General features: G+C 47.2%; 2 protein-coding genes across 2 annotated transcripts; both read left to right on the top strand.

Moving 5' to 3' along the window:
• The first annotated feature begins 859 nt into the window (after nt 1-859).
• LOC308236836 (fatty acid-binding protein, adipocyte) lies at nt 860-6200 on the top strand. The gene is made up of 4 exons (XM_080646944.1): nt 860-1118; nt 3830-4002; nt 4567-4668; nt 5075-6200. The coding sequence occupies exons 1-4, from the start codon at nt 1046-1048 to the stop codon at nt 5123-5125; spliced, it is 399 nt and encodes a 132-aa protein (XP_080503070.1). The 5' UTR covers nt 860-1045; the 3' UTR covers nt 5126-6200.
• Nucleotides 6201-11805: 5605 nt separating this feature from the next.
• Nucleotides 11806-18071, top strand: LOC308236678 (fatty acid-binding protein 9-like; the record flags this gene model as incomplete). The annotated part of the gene is made up of 5 exons (XM_080646557.1): nt 11806-11929; nt 16374-16546; nt 17485-17586; nt 17733-17777; nt 18036-18071. Exons 1-5 carry the CDS (start codon nt 11857-11859, stop codon nt 18069-18071), a joined length of 429 nt encoding a protein of 142 aa, XP_080502683.1. The 5' UTR covers nt 11806-11856.
• Between the last annotated feature and the right edge of the window lie 464 nt (nt 18072-18535).

Raw genomic sequence — 18535 nt, 5'->3', positions numbered from 1 at the left:
GGTACGGACATGGTCTGAGGACCGTGTGAAGGTCTCAGGCGGCTGGCGGAGAGTACAGGGGGGCGGGCAGAACTGAAACCGTGTCTGCTCCCAAAGAGCCATCTCCCAGGTGATTCTCTGTAAAAGAAGGAACTGCGGTTTTGATGGTTTCTGACCAGACCACTTCTGACCATTTTAAGTGACACTTGCTAGATCAGGATAAATCTAGAGTTTATAATGTAATTTAGGAAAGGAATAAATTTTCTCAGTGTGATGAGTATGTTTTGGACGGGGGCCTATTTTTTAAGGTGTTTGTGGAAATTGATCAAATATATATGGGATAAAAGAGGAAGGCTAAGTTATTAGGGGATGAAAGAGGGAGGCTGAATTACTATTTGTCAGTTAATCCTACAGTCCAGATTCCCAGTGGGTTCACTGAAGTTACTTTTTCCTTTTTTATTCATGCAAAACCTTTTAAATGAGAAACCTGGGGAACTTCAAAATGTCATTACTTACTTTGTTTTAATTGCCAGCTAGTTCCTGAGAGCACTGTTCCAAAGAGCCTTTCCGATGACTTAAAAATCTCCAAGGTAATATTTATGTTCCTCAATTCAAAATAGGCACTTAATTGTAATTTTAATAGAAACTCCAGAAAAAGGGGTCAGAGTTCACCCTGAGATAATTACCTGGCTGTGCTCTCCACTGGGATAAATGTGTCTGAAAATAATAGAGGGAAACACAATGCATCGAGGATTAAAACCTTCAAAACAGGCATGTTTGACATATCCCGTGAGCAGTTAAAAATAATCTGTACTCTCAGGCCAGTGACCGTCTGCCAGGGAGAACCAAAGTTGAGAAATTTCTGTGAGGAACATGACTCAGAGGGGAAAATGCAGAGTCTGGTAGAGAAGGAAATGGTCCGACATCATTCCCCATTGGTCCTTCCTCCGATCACGTGTTCTGGGTATCTTTAAAAGGGCGTCACTGGGACTCAGACAGACACAGCACCGTCCCAAGGGCAGCAGCTTCTTCCCACCTGACAGAATAGTCCCGGTCAGCTCTCAAAATGTGTGACGCCTTTGTAGGTACCTGGAAAATGGTCTCCAGTGAAAACTTCGATGATTACATGAAAGAAGTGGGTAAGCAAGCACGTGGCGGGAGGGCTGCATGCATGCCCTTTTCTCTGGGCAATAGGGGCTATGGCTGCTTTCACTCTGGAAGCACTGCTGGATATGGAACGCTGCTTTCTGTTGGAGGCTACAAAAATAGCAAGTGAGACCATTTGTTTGTAGAGACAGTGTAGAGTAGACCAAAGTCACAATGACAGGTGAACCAAGAAGAAGAAGGGTCTAAAAGGAATTTTTATGGGCTACAGAGCTGAAAGATTTCATTTGATTGCTAACCTTGGGCATCTTTGGTTTACTTGGCTCTTTGCCTGCTCTTCTTTCATTCCTTCTTGCATAGAAAAAGGAGCAATAGCCCGGCTGGGGTGGCTCAGTGGTTGAGCATCAACCCATGCACCAGGAGGTTGCTGGTTTGATTCCCAGTCAGGGCACATGCCTGGGTTTTGGGCTCGATCCCTAGTAGGGGGCGTGCAGGAGGCAGCCAATCAATGCTTCTCTCTCATCATTGATGTTTCTAACTTTCTCTCCCTCTCCCTTCCTCTCTCTGAAATCAATAAAAACATTAAAAAGGAGCTTTAACTTGGAAATACAACTATATTTATTTCCTAGCATGCAGTAATGTCCTTTGACACTGTATTTCTCACCTGTTAACCAATTACTTTATTGTCTTAATGTCAATCCATTAAAATGTGTGGGGCAAAATACTTTTTTTTATTGAATTTATTGAGGTGACATTGGTTAATAAAATTATATAGGTTTCAGGTATACAATTCTATATACATCATCTGTATATTGTATTGTGTGTTCACCACCCCGAGTCAAGTCTCCTTCCATCATTATTTGTTCTCCTTTATCCTCTTCTACCTGCCCCCACCCCTCTTTCCCTCTGGTAGTCCCCATACTGTGTCTGTGAGGTTGTTGATTTTTTGTTTGTTTGTTTTGCTTAATCCCTTCACCTTTTCCATACAGCACCCAGCCCCTTTCCCCTAAAAGTCTTAATTTTAGAGAGTGTGTTCCTTAAAGGGCTTAAATGTTTCTGTGACTAGCAAATCCATGGGGTGCCATAGAATGACTGAGTCATTTAAAAGGGGAATGTGAAGGTCCCCAGGCAATTAAGGAGCAGAGCAAGGTTGTAGGGAGGCAGGGCTCATCCCCAGCAGTGGGTGTGCAGGAGGCAGCCGATCAACGCCTCTCTCACCTTGAGAGCCCCCCCGAACCCGAGCATGACCAAATCCTCCCCAGGGGTGAATCGGGAAGGACTTTCACACAGTGTCTTTATTAGGGGTTAGAATTTATTCCCTGAACCTCAAATTTAACCTCCCCCCAAGGCATACAGCATGATTTTTTGCGTGTCTATAACCACTATTTTCCTTGTTTATAGTGAAAGAGGGAAATCAGGGACTTCAGCATGAGTGAGACTTAACTTTCCAGAATATCCATTAATTTTGATTCCATAAACTAATAGGTGCTGATATGGAAATGCCAGGATTTGAGGCTACTTAGCTATTGATTTTTAGAAACATTTTACACTTCTACTGTTTACATTTAAAATGATAAAATTCTGGTGATAAGACAATAAGATGCCTCCTTAAATTAGCTGCTCTGGTTGATGGTCGGTCAACAGGGAAGAAGCAGTCAAATGGAGAAGGCTGGCCTCCCTGGAGCCACCGCGGACTGGAGCCGGCTGCTGTGCTGACGCCCTCCCTGTATTTGATGTTCTGTTTTGTAACAGAGTCCGGACTTGGAGAAGCAGCTTATCATGTTCCCGCCTGTGGCACGTCTCCGGCAGGGAGCTGAATCAGAGCCTCAGCACCCGCTGTTTGTTCGCTATTTCTCCCTCTGGTCCCCATTTCTAACCTTTGGTGTCTGTGAGCGACCTCTAGTCAAAGCAGGAGCTGAGACTTACGTACACGTGTTTAAAGAAACCCAACACACATAAATTGTCATCCCATTCCCTTAGCAAGAAAAGTAGATTCCTCCTAAGAAAAAGGAGAAATTTGTAACTTAGGTGATTGGCAAGCAAAGCATTGATTATTAAACTCACTGAAACAGTGGCTTCTTGAACGCTGAAATTTCACGGTCGCTGTGAGGTCCTCTTTAACCCTGCCTGCATGGGTGGGGCCACATCACCGTTCTAACATGACATGAATGGAGGAAATGGTTTGCCTTTGGGGGATCCATCCGAATCTCATCTCCTGGTGGAGTGATGTGAGAGAGATGCTGTGAGATGTTATCTTTGGACACCCAAGGGGATGACATTTTTTAAGGGAGTAACTCTCTAATGGCCCATCTCCTGGTGAGGATTCTGTCCTCCACTGCGCACGAGGTCATGTTTATTTAAGAAAACAAGGTCGCATTGCCCAGTGTGTCTTGAACTGAGGGAACCCAGAGGCTGGCTAAGGGCAGTGACCGTGGGAGACACACACATTCCCAAAGGCGCGTTCTGGTTGAAAAGGGACAGCGGTCTCCTGGGGGGCTGCCTCCGAACAGAGGGGAGATTTAAAGGACAACCTACAGCCAGTTGTGCTTCGTGCGTTTCTATAAAGATTCGCCTCATTGCTTCTCTGCAGCAGCTGTTTGATGGAGGGGATCCGGAAACTCGCCGTTTCCCCTTCATGCACACGTGCCCCCTACTCTCACGTGCGTGCACAAGCGTAGCCACCCGCAGCTCTTTCTTAGAGATGTGCCAGGACCCCGTAAACGTGCCGCCTCTCCTCCCCCCGCAGGAGTGGGCTTTGCCACCAGGAAAGTGGCCGGCATGGCCAAGCCCAACATGACCATCAGCGTCAATGGGGATGTGATCACCATTAAGTCGGAAAGTACCTTTAAAAACACGGAGATCTCCTTCAAACTGGGCCAGGAATTTGACGAAGTCACTGCAGACGACAGAAAAGTCAAGGTGAGGAGCGAGGGGTCGGGGTGGAGGGAAAGCCTGGTTTCCAACCACCAGGCACTGCCCACCGCGGCCAGCGGCTGCCCTGAGCGGAAAGACCGCCCCCCACAGGCCGGAGGCCCCTGCCCCGCCCCCCCCCCCCCCCCCCCCCCGCCCTCTGAACTTTGTTGCCTCCGATATCTAATTGGTGACTTTCACTCCTTCTTATAAAGTTGTCCTTATTATTTTAAGAAACAATTAACATAATTTTTGTCACTTGATGTATAGAGTATTTGAAGTGGATTAAGTAACATAATGTTAGAGAAATTTACAGAGTTTCCAAATTACTTAGGATACTACCATCTCAACGCAGGTTTAGGATCTATATTCTTTCACAGCATTTTTTGAATGCATGTTTGTATGACGTTCTGATCATAGCATATGTTGACATTCATTTAATTTCTTGCGGCCACATATTCTCGTAATTTAGAGTTTCGAATGCCCTCAAGGATGCCGCCGCACAAGGCGGCGCGGTTTCTGTGCGCTTTCCCTGCGCCGTGTAAAAGCGCACCTGCTTTCTGTCGTACCCAGAGCCTCATCACCTTAGATGGAGGCGCCCTTGTGCAGGTGCAGAAGTGGGATGGGAAGTCAACCACCATCAAGAGGAAGCGAGTGGATGATAAACTCGTGGTGGTGAGTATGTTCTCGCTGCCAGATCCTCCTGCGAGGCCATCTCCAACCACCATTCTGCCCCAACACACGGATAACGCTGCTGCTTCTGGGGCACAAGCAGTGATTCCGTCGGGATTATGGGGTTCCTTCTGTTGCCCTTGTGCCTGCGGCTCAGCCTGGCGTGCTCTCCACCGGGAAGCACTGCCTGACCCTAGCACGCACCAGGCTGCATCACGCACTTCTGCTTGTAGCCCTCATTGCCATCTAGATTGTGAGGCTCCTTAAGGGGGAAACGTGTATCTTCTTGGTCTTAATATTGCCCTGATTTATTACATCAGGCATATATAGGAACAAATAGCTGGCCTAACCCTGAAGGAGACAATAAACAAAGGGACGTGGTTGACCAAGAATGTTTTTGTGTATCTAGGAGTGTGTCATGAAAGGCGTCACTTCCACCAGAGTTTACGAGAGAGCGTGAGCCGAGGGACAGTGACCTGGACTGACGTTTGCATCGAGCTCTGTGACATTCTGCTGGATATATTGTCCAAACGTATATTGTTGTTGTCCACTAATTAGCAAGCAACTAACTTCCCCCAATCAGAATTTATTCAATGTGGTTGCATTGGTTAAATAAAACATTTTAGAGTTAGAAGGTGATGTAATGATTTCTTTATTGTGCCAGAGAGTTCTTCTAACTCAGTGCAAGAAATAGAAAATTGTACCATTGCTTTGTTTCTGGTGTAAGCAATATGGTTCTTCATAATAATCCAAGGTAAAACATATAATATTCATGAATTTCCCATGTCTTGGTAGAAATGGATACACATGCTATTATGAAATATGGAGTTCTTCTTTAGTGTGTCTTCAGTCAAGTAACTCTCGCAGAGCAGAAACCGAAGGCAGTTTTAAAAGTAAAACTTGCAGTAGCTCCCCCTTCTCCACGGGATATGTTCCAAGAACCCCCGTGGCTGTCTGAAACCACGGAGAGTACCAAACCCCACACATGCTGTGATTTTTCTATACACCCATAACTATGGTAACGCTTAATTTATAAATTAGGCACAGTAAGATATTAACACAAGTAATAATAAATATGGTAGAACAAATATAATAATATACTTAATACAAGTTTTGTGACTGTGGCATCACTAAGTATAATAAGTCTTACTTGAACGCAAGCACCACCATACTGAGATCTTTGACCTGATACCCAGGGTGCTACCGAGTGGCTAGCAGGTGGGGCGACGCTGGACCAAGGGATGAGTCATGTCCCAGGCGGGACAGAGAAGGACAGGGTGAGTGTCATCGTGCTCCTCAGAACAGCGTGCGGCTTAAAAGTGATGAGTTGCTTATTTCTGGAATTTCCCATTTATGTTCTCCTACCTCAGTTGGCCTTGGATAAATGAAACTGTGGAAAGTGAAACCGTGGTTCGGGAGGGTGACACGCACCCTAGGAGATTTTGTGGGTTCAGTTCCAGGCCACCTCTGAGATAAAGCAAGTCATATGAAATTTTGGGTTTCCCAGGGCAAATAAAAGTTATATTTCCACTGTTAAGTGTGCAATGGCAGTATGTCTAAAACAATGCACACACCTTAATGAAAAAGTTCTTTAGTGCTAAAAAACGCTAACCATGATCTGGGCCTTCAGCGAGTCGTCACCTTATTGCTGGTGCAGGGTCTTGTCCTAGTAACATCAGAGATCACTGGCCACAGGTCTTAAGAAATTCTGTATAATAAAAGCCCAATATGCAAAGGGCAGAATGACTGGTCACTATGAAGCCCACTGACCACCAGGAGGCAGACGCTCAATGCAGGAGCTGCCCCCAGCCTGCAGGCCCCAGGCCAGCCAAGGCAGGTGCCAGCGGGGACCCCCCAATTGCCCTGCTGGTCACCCCACAGATCGGCCCTGATCACCAGCCAGGCCTAGGGACCCTACCTGTGTAAGAATTTCGTGCACAGTAGACTAATAATAATGAAAAAGTTTGAAATATTGTGAGAATTGCCAAAGTGTGACCCAGAGACATGACATGAGCAAATGCTGTTGGAAAAATGGTGTTGATAGACTTGGCCAACACAAGGTTACCACAAACTTTCCATTCATAAAAAAACACAGTATCTGTGAAGTGCAACAAAACCAGGGAAGTCTGGTTCATAGCCTCCTGGCCCGGGTGCAGTCACTCACACCTGCCTGTCCTGGAGTTCACAGCCTGCTGGCCCAGGTGTGGTCACTCACACATGCCTATCCCGAGGAGTTCACACCTGCTGGCCCGGGTGCGGTCACTCACACCTGCCTGTCCTGAGGAGTTCACAGCCTGCTGGCCCGGGTGCGGTCACTCACACCTGCCTGTCCTGGAGCAATGAAAGAGAGAAGTAGAGTCACAATGCAGGTCATAGGAAAAGGGTCTAGGCTACCATTTTTACCCTGAAAAGTTATTGGCAAACCAAGTTATCTCTGGAGTCTCTCAAGAATGAGCGTCTGGGTTGAGGCCGCAGACTCTGCATGATCCTGAGACGCTGAGCGAGGCGGAGGGAGGCTGTGAAGCCCTCTCCTGGCCAAGGACCATAATGAAGGGTCTTTCACACAGGCAGGCCTGGTGAGAGCAGATAATCCCGCAATATTCATTCTGGAAACGAGGCGACAGCCTGTAATGAGTAACGATGCAAATGTCCTCACAGTGGTTTTCCAGGTTTTCCTCACCCGTGGAACCTTTTATTCAAATAAAATCTGCATAGAATTTCAACATATAACGCAGGCAAAAATGCTAATGAGGCTTTTCAGGCAGGGGTGTGTGAGTTACTTCTCTGCCCCGTGGGAGCTTTGAGGCACGTCTCAAGCGCACTGGAGGACCATGTACATAGAATGAAATTTCTAAACTATATGGTAAGCCAGCATCTGCTAAAATGTGTGCTGTAGGTGAATTAGTCGTGTTTCTAATACTTCCTTTAAAAACATGCTCATTATTTTCTGAACACCTAGCCTATATAAAACACCAGCATATGAGGAGGCCAGGAGATCCATTGCTGATCAGAAGAATTGAGCTAAAATGCAGCAGCAGTCCAAGGGTCTGCGGACAGATGAATGGATAAGCATAATGTGGCCTATTCATTCAATGCAATATTATTAAGCATCAAAGGAAGTTCTGAGCTATGCTACAACGTGAATGACCCTCGCGGCCGTGCTGAGTGAAATCAGCCAGTCACAACAACAAAACGTCCCCACCGGGTACTGTACGATTCCTCTTATATGAGATCTTAGAAGAGTCAGAATCATAGAGACGGGATGTAGAACGGTGGTTGTCAGAGCTGGCGGAGAGGAAGAGAGGGGAGTTATTGTTTAATGGGGACAGGGTTTCCATCTTGCAAGATGAAAAGTTCTGGAGATGGATGTTAGGGGTGGTTGCGCAACAATATGAGTGTATTTAATATCACTGAACTGCATTGGTTAAGACAGTTAATTTTATGTTATGTGTATTTTACCACAATAACAAAATTAGAAAAAAAATATAGTATGGTTAAAATAGTATATATACAGCAACAAATTACCAGGCATATCTCTGGTATGCTTAACTTTACAGTATGTGTCACCGATGGAGAAGGTAGCATCTCAAAATTAAAATTTATTAAAACTGCTTAGTATCTAAAATGTCATGAGAAAGAAAGTTTATATAGACAACGCGATATTGGAGAAGCATATAAATGAGATAATGGAGAAATAAGCATTGAAATTATCATGGAACAGGATGTGTAACTTTCTATAACAAATTAGTGTATCCTAGATCCTTTATTAGCATTAACAATTAAGAACATTCAAACTTGAACTATTTTTACTTGAGGAAATGGTTTGGGTTTGGTTTGTTTTTATGCTCAAACAAAGGTGCCAAAGGCGGGGTGCGGGGGCGCGGGCAGCATGAACAGGACTGTCTGGGTTGAGGCCGCAGACACAGCATGATCCTGAGATGCTGAGCGAGGCGAGGGAGGCTGTGAAGCCCCCGGCCGAGGACCGTAATGAAGGGCCCATCACACAGGCAGGCCCGGCGGGAGCAGTGCATTCAGACCTCATCCCTGGTCACTGCTGGAGAGACTCGGATCAGCAAGGAGAGAGACTCAGTGAAAAAGAAGTAAATGCTGCTGATTGTCTTTGTTCACTCACCAAGCACTTACTGAGCACCTACAATATGCCAGGCACCGTCTTAGGGATGCAGAGGCGACTAAGAAATGGTTTCTTTGCTTGGTGCACTCATAAAGTAGCTCGGGGGCCGCGGGACATTAACTCGTTGCAATACTATGCAGAACGTTCTCCAAGAAACGTCTGTGAAAAGGGAGCTGTGTCACACAAAAAAGATCACCAGCTCTGAGCCAGTGTCGCAGGGACGCTGGAGTTGGGCCTGGAGAGACAGTGGTGCCAAGAGGCTGTGTGCATGGCCAATGCCCAGGCTGCGTGGAATTGTTGCTTTGAGAGTCCAAATTCATGATTCCAGGGAAGCTATTTACAAAGGCATATCGATGACGAAGGCTTGAGGTGCAAGTCACAAAAACTCCAACACAAAACTCGTGAAAGATTAATGGAACTTATTGGTCAGATGATCAGAATTTCAGAAATGAAGTGGCCCGCTCCTCCCGCTTTGCTCCCTGCCACCCTGTCTCCACATTACCTTGGAGTCGGGCTCTCTCAGGGGGTAAGGACCTCCTATAGAAGCCAGAATCTGACTTTCCCATTGGTCTCATGGGCCTTATGGGTTCTAAAAGGGGCCACCACATTGCTTTCTGGATCCATCAATGGAAAGGGGACTGAAGAAAGGGTGGCTCCACTAACAGGAGACCTTGTCCCCCGCACCCACTGGCAAACACGAGTGGCCATGTAGGTCTGCTGTCTTCTGGAGAGATGCGTGCACACCTAGAACTGGTTAGGCAAGATCTCTTCATTAGAGCATCACCTCTGAGGACTCTGTCAACTGGGAAGGCACTTAATCTTGAGCCCGTGTCCTAGTTTCCTGAAATTGACTCTAGGGTTTTGCTTCCCATTTTACCCCCCATATATCTTAGTAACTATTCCACCTATGAATACATTGCATTATAAATTTCCTCTTTATATGTGTTCATCAAAAGAAATTCTTTAGCCTATTTACGTTATAAACTTGTGGTGCCAAAACACCAACCTTTAAAAATTTTTTTCCCCACAAAGAGATGGCTTGAAAAAATACTTCTTTGAAGAATATTTAACACTAGAGGCCCGGTGCATGAAATTCATGCACAGGGCAGGGGGCTTCCCTCAGTCCAGCCTGCACCCTCTCCAATCAGAGACCCCTTGAGGGATGTCCGACTGCCAGTTTAGGCCCAATCTCACAATCCGGGACCGCTGGCTCCTAACTGCTCGCCTGCCTGCCTGCCTGGTCGCTCCCCAACTGCCCCCCTGCCAGCCTGGTTGCCCCCCAACTGCACCCCTGCCAGCCTGGTCATCCCCCAACTGCCCCCTGCCGGCCTGGTAGTCCCCTAACTGTCCGGAAGGAAGTCGGATATCCAGAAGATGTTCAGTCACCCAGTCTAATTAGCATATTACCCTTTTATTATTATAGATAAGTGGAATCATATACATGTGGCCTCCCATGTCTGGCTTCTTCCACCTGGCATAATGTTTTCAAGACTCATCCACGTTGTAGCATGTATAAGTACTTCATTCCTTTTTATTGCTGAACTAGAGGCCCAGTGCACGAAATTCGTGCACGAGAGGGGAGGATCCCTCAGCCTGGCCTGCAACAACACAAGCATTCCGCGCCCGCCTGGCCAGAGGCCAGGCTCATGAATTTCAAACCGATTCATTGCCAACTCAAAAACCATGGCTATAATCTCAACTGCTATCTGATTTTAATCCTCCTGAGTATTTACATATTTTCTTCTCTCATCCCTCCCAAAACTAATCCTAGAGTTTTGAGAATCTGGGAACTTGGGCAAAGAAGAAAACAACTAAGAAATCTGAAATCTCAGTTCATTACCTCAACCAAAACCAACAGTGCCTTTTTGTTTGTAATGGCCCAAATCAAATGATCAGATCATGTGAATCATAAAGCACAAAATACAGGTGTCCTTACTGACTGTGAAAAGTCCAAAGTGTAATTAAGTGTGCTCTTTCTTGGTGGCAGTGTCATTTATTCTATGTTTAAACGTTTGCCTTTCCTTAAGCCTCTCTCTTTGTCGTACAGGCACACATGGTTGCATTATACTCAGCGCCATCTTTGTTGGGTTAATTTGCATACTCACTCCTGATTGGCTGGTGGGCATCATGAAGGTAGGGTCAATTTGCATCTTTCATTTTTATTAGTGTAGATATACCTGCAAGGTCCACCTCCATTATCTGGGTTGCAAAAGATGCTTTCAGACACACTGCATAAAGATTTAAATCACCTGCTCCTTGGTCTTTAGAATGCATGTATCCAAATACTGTATTTCTCCAGAAAACTTTCCCTCACAATTTCAAGTGGTATATATTAACACCGAGCTTACTTTGTAAGCCTAAAAAATGAATTTTCCAAGCATTAGCTCTACTTCCCTTTCTGAGCTTAAATCACAGAACATTAATCAATGATAATTGTTACTTTTCCTTCCAGTCCACAATTACTCTTGATGAAGAACAATGATAATATTAATAACAGCCCACACCTCACTCCAAGCAAGTGTAGATATTTCAGTTACATTAACTGCTATCAGTTTATCAATCCTCAAGGAAGGGAGTGGAAGGTACTACATCAATGAAGAGAGTTCTCAGGCAGTGTGCAAACAAAAAACACCTGAGGTGCAGCCAAGCAAGGGTGTCCTTGTACCAGGTGGGAAAACACCTCAGCCAGTGTTCTTAGACATCGCCAGGAGATTCCTTCCAAGTTGACTAGGCATTCATTCAAAAGGCTGCTCTCTATTGGAGTGTTTCCATTCCACAAGCTATTCATATCAGGTGACCCCGGTGTATAAATCCCTTTGCTAGAAGCTGTAATTGTTGACCTAAATTCAACTTACATGTTAATTTTCTGCACTTTAATTTGGAGGTAGATAAAATGAGTCCACGCCAGTGCCCAGACTCTCTGGTCTTGCTGCTGCCCATTGGCCATTCCAGAAGTCACATGACGAAGGTGCCTTGTAAATGAAGATGTGGGGAGCACTGGATTGCCCATGTTCCTTGGCTTCCGGGTGTGAGTGCCTCTCCTCAGCAAGCTCTCCATCATGGTTGAGCCCTTCTTGGGAACTTGGAAACTGGAATCCAGTGAAAACTTCGAGGAGTACTTGGAACAACTGGGTGAGAAATACCATTGCAAGGTTTGGAAACTGGCCATGCTCTTGTGATGGGGCTGGGTTTGGACTTCACCATGGGTGTTCTTATAGTCCTCTCTTTCATTTGTGATCCTAAGGCATGCTCACTTGAGATTAACAAAGTTTACGTAGCTACTTTTGCTTTTTCTATTATTAGTAATAATTGTCTCTTTTGGGACTACAGGACTCACATACATGTATTTCCTTCTAGTCATCATTCATATATTTAAGTCCATTTATTCTTTATGGAAATACTTCAAAATATTTTGGAAATAACCCCCTGGTAGAGTTTCTCTTTAACTTGATCATTTCATCGAGTAGCTTTACCCAGCTTCAAATTTATGGATACTAATAACTATCTATAATTAAATTTATCAACTAAATTTGTTTCAAGGTTTGCTTTAAGTTATAACTTCAAAAGAGCAATAGCAACAAAGTTTTCAGTTGGTTAATTTTTAGAGTTCTGATACCTGTGTAAGATATTTTCAAAACATTATTTTGAAGAATTTCAAAAATTTTATTGGGAAAATGGAACGTTTTTTCTCATTAAATGTCTCACCATTGGCTATTTCTCAGAAGTGTAAACTCTACCCACTGTTGCACTTTTATCCACATTGCATAAACATCTATAATAGTGGCTCGGGTCTATAGCAACTAAACTATTCTTTACTAATGCTAGAAGAACAGTAATTATTTACTATCTAATTTAGTGATTTTAAATAATTAAGAGAAACCTCCCTTGCAATAACAAACTGTATATAAAAATAAAGAATTTTTTAACCTAATTTTAAAAACTTGGCTGAAATAATCAATGCATTGTAAGAAGTCAGTGTGTTCATAATGTAATCTTTGTTTCTCTTGCATAATCAGTATTAACTTCTCAGGGACTAATAAGAAACATGTTTCCCTATCTCTTCATGGATTCATAGACTCATCTGCTTTGAGTTTAAATTTGGGGGTATCTAAGAAACAGAGCTTCTGGCAAGAGTAGCATTTGTGCTGATTGGGAGCTCCGATTAGACAGAGGCAAGAGAGCATACAGCTGAGCACCTACTATGTGCCACTTACCATCTAAGTCCTCCCACTTCATCTCCCACACACCTGTGAGGTAAGGCCCATAGTTGTGCGCATTCCACTACTGAGATAACGAGCCCGGGCTGTGTGCTGGATTCCGGCTTTAACAACTCGCCCTGCCCTCCTCTGGACCACGGCCGGCACTGCTTCCTGGCAGCTGGACCGGTCCTGTCCTCCCACGGTCTGAATGTGAAATGAGTTTGATATCACACTGGGTGTGGAGGCAGCGAAGAGGGGTCATGTATGATGATGGACAGTCCCAACCTGAACAGCAGGGCCGGCTTCTCAGCCAGTTGGTCTGGTTTGCCACCTCTTCTTCCCTCGGCCACACAGGACTGAGCCTGCGTGTGAGACAGGAGTTTGGACTTTATGTCGTGTGCTTTTAGCGCAGTGTAGGTGCTTTGAAATTTGTATCTGTAATAATAACAGTGTAATATGCTAATTAGACTGGACGACCTTCCAAATGACCTCCCGGAAACCTTCCGGATGAAGCCGCAGTGGTGGGAGCCGCGGCTGTGGCAGGGGCTGAGCCCCTTGCACAAATTTTGTGCATCGGGCCTCTAGCTTCTTGATATTTTTAAGAAAAATAGTGTATTAAAATTCTTTTTGTTGTTTCCACTGCATTTATTACTAATATAAAAAAATGTTAAAAAGAAAAAAATTCATTTTCAGTTCTCCAATGGCTCTCACCCCCCCTCTTGCCCACACAACTCCTGACCCAAGTCCTCAGGGCCAGATCAAGACTGAGTCTGTGACACAGGGACGGAGGTGGGCAGAGGGCGCAGGACTGTCCAGGTGGAGATCACAGAATTCACACGGAAGGCCTGGGGCCTCCCAGGACCGGTCTAAGGAACGCGGTTGTGGAGGAAGAGGGTAGGCCCACCAGAGGGTTTAGAGCACACCTCATGGGCCCCTGTCAAACCGAGAAAAAGCGACACCAGAAGAACGGGGGGGGGGGGGGGGGGGGGGGGGGGGGGGGGGGGGGCAGGGAGGCAGTCTCGCGGGAAGTTGCCAGTGCTCCCTTGTTGGGGAGAGGAGAGCCCAGAGGGCACCAAGAGCCTCACTCGTTTTGGCAGAAACACTAGTGGGGGAGCTGCAGACATGCCCGGGCCCCTGCCGTCCCCCAAGCGCAGCCTTCACAGGCCACGGCGGTGGGGGCCATGCTACTGACAGTGAAACGACGGGTCCAAGAGCAGGGGTTCGGAAGGGACTCTGTCCCGTCATCCAAACTTGACCCCAGGTGGCAGGAGTTCCTCGGAGCAGCTGCCAGCATGGGGGAGGGGCAGGGCTCGCACAGGAGGGGCCTGGAGACAAGCAGCCGAGGGCGTGGGAGGCACTGCTCCAGGCTCAGGACTCGAGGGCGGCCCGGGGCTGGGGGACAGACGCACAGGAGGCGGCACCCGGTCCCCTCCTGCTCCGCAGGCTGTGGCGAGGGGGGAGGACCCAGGAGGCAGCGAGGGAGCAGAGATGGGGTCCTGAAGGCCAGACTCTGGAGGCCGGCTCAGCAGAAAGAGTGCCCACCTCACCCCAGTGATGAAACACAACTCTGGACCCCAAATGGGGGAGGGGGGACGGGGTGGGTGGGACTGACTGAGGGCGGGGGTGGAACAGCCGCACAGCACTGTCCGGGTCCGGGACCACGGGGAAATGCGTGGCCGCTGCGTGCCCAGGGCGGGGCCGCGGGGAAATGCGTGGCCGCTGCATGCCCGGGGCGGCCTCCAGCTCGGCGGAAGGCAGTGTCACAAAGGCGCGCTGCCGCCTGGGTGGCGGGAGGCACAGAGATCCTCATACCGACAGTGGCCTTTTTTGGCAAAGGGTCGGCGGTTAGATTTGTCTTCAGAACCCGGGGTTCATCCTTGGGGGGGGGGCAGGTCTTCTTGACAAGCGGCCAGGTTTGAGCCTTCGAGGATGTCTCCGTTCTCTGGGGGAGCCTCCCCTGGGGGTCTACCTAGGTCTGGCCCGGGAAAGAGGGGGTCAGCACTGACCCCCCACCAACCACGACCCTGTGGGCCAGACCTGGGGCCTCAGCCTCCCCAAACGGGGCCTCTGCCCGGGGAGGAGGGGGAGACGGGCAGTGGTGGACCCCTCAGTCCCCTTGACCCCGGGGACCTCTGCGAGGAGAGTGCGCACTTTCGTGTCTGGCTCCTTTCGCTCAGCGTCAGGTGTGAGGTTCGCCCAGGTGGCGAGTCGCAGGAGCTCGCTGGTTTTCAGTGCAGCGTCCTCTCCTCTGGCGCGGGCACACACACACACACACACACACACACACACACACACACCACACACATACACACCACACATACACACACCACACACACACACACACACACACACACATACACACCACACATACACACACCACACACACACATACACACACACACACACCAGACACACACACACACCACACATACACACACACACATACACACCACACATACACACACCACACACACACACACACACCACACACACACACACACACCACACATACACACACACACATACACACACACATACACACCACACATACACACACCACACACACACATACACACACACACACCACACACACACACATACACACACACACACACATACACACCACACATACACACACCACACACACACATACACACCACACACACATACACACCACACATACACACACCACACACACACACACACACCACACACACACACACACCACACATACACACACACATACACACACACATACACACCACACATACACACACACACATACACACACACACACCACACACATACACACCACACATACACACACCACACACACACACACACATACACACACACATACACACCACACATACACACACCACACACACACACATACACACACACACACACCACACACACACACACACCACACATACACACACACACACACACCACACACACACATACACACACACACACATACACACCACACATACACACACCACACACACACACACACACCACACACACACCACACATACACACACATACACACACACATACACACCACACATACACACACACATACACACACATACACACACACACACACACCACACACACACACACACACACACACCACACACCACACACACACACACACACGGCCTATTTGTCCATTCTACTGGTGGTGGACGTGGGGGTGGGTCCCAGTTTGGGGCTGACTGGGGTCACCAGGCTCTCCATTGGCCACGGGGGTGGGCCCAGAAGGCTGGGTGGTCCCCGGCCTCCTCCTGGAGCTCGCACGCTTTTCACGTTGCTGCCAAGAAGACGGTTGGCACTTCTTCCTAAACGCCACTGCTGTGTCTGCCCCACAGGAGTGCCCGGCGCCATCCGGCACCTGGCCGCCGTGGAGAAGCCCAGAATCAGCATCAGCGCCCCTGGGGGCAAGGTGAGCATCAGGACAGAGACCTCCTTCAAGAACTTCGAGATCTCCTTCACGCTGGGGGAAGAGTTTGACGAAACCACAGCAGACGGCCGGAAAGTGAAGGTAAGAACCAAATGGTCCGGGTCTTTCCCATCAGGAAAAGCCTAGAAGGTGGATGGGCGAGGTTCATTCATATCTAATCTGACTGGTTACCTTGTTGAGCCCATTATGTTGCACATCTCCAAAGTCAACCTTTTTGCAAATTATTCTGATGGTTGACAGGGCCCAGACTTTAACCTGTTTTCACTTTTTTTCTGATCTCTCTTTGCTGTCAGTGGGGGGGTTAGAGAGCAACCAAAAGACTTGTACGCATGCACATTAGCATAACCAATGGACACAGACACTGGGGCGGTGGGGGCTTGCCTGGGGTGGTAATAGGTGGGTGGGGCGGGGGGTCAATCATGGAAAAAGGAGACATATGTAAAACTTTAGACAAAAATAAAAAAGCATATAGCCCTGGCCAGTGTGCCCAGTGGGTAGAGCGTCAGCCCGAGAACCGAAGGGTCTCAGGTTCGCTTCCCAGTCAAGGGCACGTACCTGGGTTGCAGTTCCATCCCAGGCCCTGGTCTGGGCGCGTGCGAGAGGCAACCAATCCATGTGTCTCTCTCACATGGATGTCTCTCTCACATGGATGTCTCTCTCTCTCTCTCTTTCTCCTTCCCTCCCTCCCACCCTCCCTCCCTCCTTCTCTCCCATCCACTCTCTTGAACATATCCTCGGGTGAGAATTAACAAAAAAAATATAAGTAAATAAAAAAATTTAAAAGCACATAGAGGAAAACAATTCTCCACAAACCGCTCGGGTACTGTCTGTCTGGTGGAGGAGGGTGCTAAGTGAACAATCTCTGGAGGTTTCTCTAGTCTGATGGCATTAAATTATAACAAGAACTGAGGTGAGGATTTGGGAGGAAAAAATTTCAGAATAGAAATTAAAGTGTCGTCTTGTGTTGGTTAGAGTGTAGTGAATTGCTGTTTCTAACTGATTCCTTTATGCATTCATAGAGCATCGTAAGGTTAGACGGCGACTCATTGGTCCATGTCCAAAGATGGCTTGGCAAGGAGACAACAATCAAAAGACAGATCGTGCATGGGAAAATGATGGCGGTGAGTTCCCTCCAAATGGAACTCTTTAGATGCTCCTACTTGAAGCAGGCCTCCCGAGCGGCTCAGTTTCTCCATCTGCACCCGACTCTCGGGACTGGGGAGTAGGGCCACAGGGCTTAACCTAACAGACTCTTCTTTGCTTTCAGAAACACACCATGAATAATGTTGTCAGCAGGCGAGTCTTCAAAAAGGTATGAAGAAAGCCGCCACATCTGTGAATACCCACTCACTAAGAAAACACCGGGGTTGAAGAAGATCTGCCTCAGGGCCAGTGATTTTAAAAAGCTTAGTATAAATGCTCAATAAAAGCATCAGCTTAGGTGCAGTTTCAGAGCTGTCATATTGAGTTTGGGACATGGTGATAAATGGGTGGGGCAGGAAGCTGCTGGCCTGTGGTGTGATTGTAGGAGCACCAGCGCCCTCTTTGTCCTCTGCCACCTGCCCCCCAGGGCCTGCGGTTCCCTCCAGGGGGCCCGGTCCACTAGGTTAAAGTATCTGTCAAGTGGTGCTTTGTGGAGATTCACGTGGCTTCAAAGGGGGGAACATTATAATTGGAACCTGTTTTGGGCAGCACAGATGCTGAGAACTAACATCGCTGGCTTTTTATTTTTGCAGAAGGTTGGACCTGCTTAAAGTAGTTAGGATGGATATATGGATGGATGGATAAATGGATGGACAAGCAAATAGGTAGATAACAAAATAGAACCTGAACATTAGACACTGTGTTTGAATTTCAGCCTTTTTCATTTCATGGCACACATAAACTAATTGCTAAAATTCTATAGCACACTGATTATATTTTTTGCTGATCTGACCAAAAATAGGTATAATTTTGATTTATTCACACCTAAAGGCTATTGTTGTGTTGGCTGTTGTCATTTTTTAATTTGACAAGCTAAGAGAAAAGAGGTCAGTGCCCCTGACTAAATAGTCAGGTATTGCATGTTTT

Source organism: Plecotus auritus, assembly GCF_963455305.1.
Source record: "Plecotus auritus genome assembly, chromosome: 11".
NCBI lineage: Eukaryota > Metazoa > Chordata > Mammalia > Chiroptera > Vespertilionidae > Plecotus > Plecotus auritus.
This window is presented reverse-complemented; position numbering and strand designations above follow the sequence as displayed.